The 6,548-nt window shown below is 30.6% G+C and overlaps 1 protein-coding gene across 2 annotated transcripts; it reads left to right on the forward strand.

Annotated features, from left to right (window-relative positions):
• Window positions 1–529: 529 nt before the first annotated feature.
• Window positions 530–1,779, forward strand: LOC137836617 (uncharacterized). Of its 2 annotated transcripts, XM_090300921.1 has the most exons (2): window positions 530–971; window positions 1,563–1,779. In XM_090300921.1, coding segments are annotated over exons 1-2 (378 nt in total). In that variant the 5' UTR covers window positions 530–594; the 3' UTR covers window positions 1,564–1,779. The 2 variants fall into 2 exon arrangements, with proteins under 2 accessions (XP_090157047.1, XP_068501381.1); XM_068645280.2 differs by lacking the exon at window positions 1,563–1,779 and having other exon boundaries at window positions 530–1,143.
• The last annotated feature ends 4,769 nt before the right edge of the window (window positions 1,780–6,548 follow it).

Consider the following 6,548-nt stretch of genomic DNA (forward strand, 5'->3'; position numbering starts at 1 on the left):
CTTCTTCCCGCTTTCTCTTTTTTCATTTGGAGTCACAACTGAAATTACCAAAATACCCTTCTTTCATGGAAATATCCCATTCTTTATGTCCCTTGGTCCCACATTTTTTCATGCTAACAATGCATGTTTCACCAAAGGAGTGAGGACTCATTGCCATGGACCTTATATTTGGTTGGTTGGGGCAAGCAAAATAAAATTCTCCAAATTAAATTTCATGCTAGCAATGCATGTTTCACCAAATTGGTGGTTTTGCACCAACATATGCTTCAATTGTGTGACATTTTCATGTAATTTTCTTTAAGAACAATAAAGAAAAATGGTGTGACAACAAAAACTTGACACCTAATATTTTTGGATCCTATCCTTTATTGGCACATGATCAATTGACACATGATGTTTCTTTTTTGACCTATTCTCAACAAATTTGATTATTATAAAAAAAAAAAAAAACCAGTGGCATTTCTGTAGTAACCAACACCATCAAGTGGCAATCTCTTTAAGCCTCAGTACTTAAACCCAGAACCCCCTCTTCTCTGATCATCACCCAAACTGTAACAAAAAATAAAAACACTTTCTTTCTTCTTCTGTGTGGCCATGACCACAACCACAAGGCACAGTTACAAACTCTCTCTCAAAAGAGCCACAAAGAGAACAAGAACAACAAGAAGGAGAAGACACCCACATGGCCAAAATCCCATCACCACAATTCACCCCTTCAAACCCTCCTCCAACCATGAAAACTGCCACAAAAAGTCTCAAAAACTGTCACAAAAGCTTGAGGCTTTGAAGAACCTCATTCCTGCAACAACCAACACTGAAGAAGAGGCTGTGAAACCCGACCAGCTCTTCAAGGAGACCGCAGAGTACATCGTCTTGCTGCGGACACGCGTGGTGGTCCTTCAGAAGCTCATTGAGTTCTATGGGAGCAGCAGCAGCAGCACCCAGAATGATGAACATGCTCTGCTGCTATAGTAGCTTCACTTTCACTCTCTTTATTCTTTTGGGGTTCTTTTAAATGTTTTTGTTTTGTCCTTTCATCGATGAAAAAGAAAAAGAAAGGATCTTTGGCCTTTTGGGGTTCTGGGGTTCATGATTTTTTTTTATTTTCACTAGATTTGGGTAGGGACTATGGTAGAAGGGAAATTTGAATGGGGAAATGGAGAAGGAAAAAGGTTGGGAATTTCAGATTTTGTAAAGGAAATCCAATGCATGTAATGTAACCATTCTTATTCTATTTTTTTGTTGTTTCTCTAGCAGTAACATTGGATGGTTTTCTTCAATCTTCCCTCATTGTAAACAGCATAGTTGCAGTTATAAATTATAGATTTTTTTTTGATTGATGACAGTCATGGTTCAGTCATTTTGACCTATAAACACCAATAGCTGTTTATTGCATATTTTACAAGCAGTTAAAGAAAGGAGTGTTTTGTGTCAAATGGGAATTTTAAGCACTTTTTCTTTGATTAAAACATTGATTAGAGTTAAGTACAGTGTACTCATTTTTAAGTAAACTTCTTTTCTCTTCATAATACTGTTTTTTTTTTTTTGTTTTCTTTTGCCAGAAACACATGGAGCTTGAATTTGATGCTTACACTGTTCGATTTAGATGACTCATCCTTACAAAAGTTCAACTTGGTAGCCAGTGGTTATTACACTGTAAAAAGTCCATAAAACTAAAATGTAGTTGTCTAGTACTTTCAATGCTGTTCTTTAATTAGGGTTAACTTTTTCTGATAATTTTGCATAGAAAGGTAAAATAAACCACCAGGATCTTTCTCATGTTTAAGAGTCAGGATTGTTTGCTTATAAATCAAGTTAAACATTAATTCTAACTGGAAAAATACTATTAAAATGAGTATATTTAAGTTTTGAATTTGAAAATATTGTTAAAATATGTTTCTGGGATTCATGAAATGTCACACCAATTTATATGTTTTGTAAAACAATACAAAACAGAAAAAAATATTGGAATCAGAAGAAAAAGTTCATTGCAGATAAAATGTAAAATTCTGAACTGTTTAGGGTAAAACTATATTCAAACTCTTACAAAAATTCAGTGTGAGAGAATCCATAGTTTTTGACATATATTTTTGTTATGTTGGTAAGCAAGTGACAGAAAAGAGAGCACTTATATTATTCTTTTGCATATACTTTTTTGAGTATTGTTATTATTATTAAGTGTGTAGCTGTGGTAATGTTCATTTAAGAGGATGGGGTATTGCATGGCAGCAACAGAGTCACAGTGATGTGAGTCTCTCTCAGAGAAAAGGCAGATAGCAAGCAAAACAGACACATTCACACTCACAGAGACAGTCACTGCAGGGAGCTATATGTGTAGCTGCATCATTCTGCAAGGAATTATGGGGTGGCATGCCCTCATCATTCTCACTCTTCATTTTTTCAGATAAATATCTGAGTGACATTGACACCTACACTGTCACACACACCCTTATTCATCACTTCATGTAATCAACAAAACTTTATTACATCATTCCACACTGTTACCTACCTATAATCTTCATTATACTCTTTCTAATTTATGATGCACTTCACTATAAAACCATTCACAGCTTTGTGGGGACAGTTGTTTCACACACTTTTCTGTGCTTACATCACCCCACTTTTTCTTGTTTTATTCAAATTCATTAATTGCTTTCTTCTTTTAAACCTACAAATTGTGATTTTAGTGTAATTTTCAAGTTTCTTTATGTTTCATTTGTTTTGTTTTAAACAAATCCTAGACCTAAAATGTTTATTTATGGTATAAAACATTTCATTGCTTACCCTATAAAAAAAACTAATTTTTATACCAAAATAATTAATTATAATAATAATTAAATTAAAAATTATTTTAGAATTTTTTTCTTAAATTAATTTCTATTATTATTAAATAATTTTTAAATTGATATTTAATTAACTACTAAATTTTAATTAACAATTATTTAGATTCTAAATTTGGTAAAAAATTCTGATTTAGATAACAATTTAGAAACTATCTAACAGTTATATAAATTAATTTAAAAATAAAAAATTTAGTTGTAGTGTTAAAACATTAAAAATAAAAAACATAAACTAATATGATGCTTGACATAATTTACAATCTTTGTAAAATGGGAATCAATGTTTATATTAAGAAAATAACAAATATGGATGCTGAACAAAAAAAGATTACAATAGTTATGGTTTTCTTTTGAAAGTTTTTAATCATCCAAATATTACTAGAAAAGGCCCATGAACTATTTATTATGAATTTATTAATGACTTATTTTTCACATTTTTTTTCTTGAAAAACCCAACATAAATAATTAGATTTAAGAGTGTATTTAAAGGAATATGTGTGAGTGAATCCAAAAACATTAATAAGTTTTGCATGTATATGAAGATGGTGTGGTTGTGATGAGGTTGAGATGTTGAGTGATGGAGTGAACGAAGCCATGTGCAAAAGCCAAGATTGAAGGGTGGTTACTTGTTTCTGTGTGTGTAAAATTTCCCAGCTCACTAACAAATCTGGCTCAAAATCAAAAACTAATTAAACCAAAAATGGTTTGAAAACATCATGTGGGTTATCTATTTTTCACAATCTACTTTGTCCCTTTTGTATGTATATGTGTGTGCATCTTCATTTTGTTGCCATTGTTGTTTGGTTCACTGACATGCACACTGTTTGGTATAGGAAAGCTATTAAATAATATGTGGTGCTGCTTTCTCCAATATTGTTTATCCCTCAAAGGAATTTCTTTTGTCCTATGTGTTGGAACAATGACAAAAAAAGAGCACATTTTGTTCTCTTTATCAATGTATTTTTGGAGGATAAACACTAGAGATAACTCAGTGGGGATCCAAAGAGATGGGAGAAGAAGGGCATAGTGCCTTAAAGAGAGTAAGACCACAAGGGAATATGTCTTTTGCTTTATTTTTTTTTTTCATCAATTAAGGTTACCTTATTACTAATTAATTAGTGTAGGAAGATCACTCGTTATTAAATAAATAAAATAAAGAGTTAAATTAAATATTTTTTTATATATAAAATTTGTTTTTTTTTTCTAGTCCAAATTTAAGCATTTATTGATACTTATAATAAAAATTTATTGAAATATATCTTTTCTCAATGTTATTTTTTATTTTTTTATATAAATAAACAAATTTTTAAAATTTATTGTATTATAATATTTATATTAGTGACGAGTTAACATGAAATATTTTAACAACATACTAATTTGTTTGTCACGTAGAAAATAAACTGATAAGGATTCATTTCAATGTTTCCTTATCACAAGTGTACCAGAGATATAAAATATATGGACGAAGAATGAAAATCAATATCACGTGAAGGTATTAAGACAAAATATATATTTAACTCATAAATAAAAAAGAAATTAATGTTTGATTGGAAGGATAAGATTGATAGATGTATGTGTTATTATGTTTTAATTTCTTCTAACTATATATTGGTAATAATTTTGTTGATCATTAGATGTTAGAAAATTTAATTGGTCACTTTTATAGAGAATTTTTCTTCTCAATAATTTTTTATCATATATATGATAAAAAATTATGTCCATTAATAGGAAGAAAGTTTTCGAGTTTTAACTTTCTATTTCTTTCCATCAGTTTAATTGACTTCACCAATAAATCATACATGTGTGTAACAAAATATCATGGAAAGTGTGACAATTTCCTTCCTTACTAAGAATTTAAAATTAAGAAGAAGAAAAACTTCATTGAGAAGATAAAATTAATTTATACATAAGTTAATTTAAAACAAAAACCATAGAATTTTTGATTTGTACACAAATTAATTTTCTAAGCAAAACTCCAGTAAAAGTGCATTAAATTTTGATCTATACATATATTATTATCCTTTGAGGGCCCTAATCTTTTGACGTATTCATATAATTGTAAAGTTTGTCACTATGCATTTGTAGAAGTTTCGTTTTTGAAGGCATTCACATGTTACAAATGAAAGTGGTCCGGTTATGGTTCATACTGGAAAAAAATGGTGACAATGCTAGCTTGCCTCTGTTGGAAGATGGAGAGTGGTAATGGTCCATGTTTTCTTCTGAAAAAGAAAGAGAAAACTAAAATTAATGAAGAAGATTTCTCAATGTGTAGAATTTTACAAATTAAATATTATAAAGTTTAAACCTAACTCAATCTCATAAAACCGGTTCATGGGATGAGTTTCTCGATGTTGGATCTCCAAAACACACTCGAGATATGGGTGGTCCGATAACGGTCCGATAGCGGCTGACACGATAAGTCCAACAAATACTCGCTACGATAAGCTCGAAATGACTCTGATACAATATTACAAAGTGGACTTTAAGTCTTATTCAACCACATAAAACCAGTTCATGGGATGAAATTTGCATCCGCTTATACACAATAAAATAATTCTCATCAACTTTAATCGATGTGGAATCTCAAATAATTAATCCAATTTTTGTATGTCTTCTTCTTTATCATACTAAAATCAAACTCCAAAACTAAAAATAAGTAACTTAGCATTGATGGAGATTGTGAATAACAATTAATAGATGTCATAAATCAAATCATGTCAATAAATTTGTGTTGTACTGATATTTTTTTTTGCCTTGTACCTTGTTCCATTTATGTTTATTCTATGACTGTTCATGAATCTTCACACATTGAATAAGGTGGTAGACTAAACTGCTACCAAAGAATTTAGACAAACAAGTAATATTTAAATCACACCACACTAGTGCCATTGGATTAATAAAACACAGAAGAACATGAAGGCTATCATTGATGCAAAAATCTTGGGATCTTAAACCAGTCACAGAGATTATTGTTGAAACAGTTGAAGATGAGGTAAGGTCACATGCTGATGTTCTTTTAGGATGAACAAAGAAAAAGAACAGCAGATAGAATGAAGGGAAAGAATTAAATAAATCATTCTTTTGATCCTTTTAGAGATTTAGAATCACTCATTAATTTCTACAAAATGAAAATGACCATACTGGTTTATCAGAAGTGGAACAACTTAGTCATTTCTTAACACCATACTTACTTTTCTAATCTGAAAAACAAAATTGATTTTTCAGGGATAAAAATGGAGTTTTCTAAGAAGAAAAATCAGTTTTGTTTTGATAATTCTTTCTTCTGCTTTCTCTTTTACTTTTTATATTAAAGAGTATCATGTTAAGCATGAATGAAACTTGACAAATTGAGTATAAACTTGATGTCTAAACAATTATCTGCCACATATGATAATCTATCTTGATTCTTTTTCTTGATTTAAGAAATTTGATTTGTGTTTGATTGCAATGATTTTGAGCAGAATGTGACAAAAGGGGACATTGATTGATTATGAAAGGGCAGTGAATGTAGAGAAGTTGTTAGAAGTTATTATGAGGGGTGGGGATGTGGTGAGAGAGCAGTGGTCACTGCTCATCTCAAACCATGCTTTTGCATCTACATTGCAGTGTGAAAAAATGGTAGAAAAGAAAGAGATTGAAACACTGAGGAAGCAAAGGAACAAACACTTGGTGGTCCCTGCCAGACCAAAAACTCTTCAAACCTGTACC

Source organism: Phaseolus vulgaris, chromosome 4, assembly GCF_051622355.1.
Source record: "Phaseolus vulgaris cultivar YP4 chromosome 4, ASM5162235v1, whole genome shotgun sequence".
In the NCBI taxonomy this organism is placed as follows: domain Eukaryota; kingdom Viridiplantae; phylum Streptophyta; class Magnoliopsida; order Fabales; family Fabaceae; genus Phaseolus; species Phaseolus vulgaris.

Excerpts from the sequence above, each read along its gene's own strand:
- LOC137836617 (XM_090300921.1), top strand. The coding sequence starts at position 595 with ATGACCACAACCACAAGGCACAGTTACAAACTCTCTCTCAAAAGAGCC.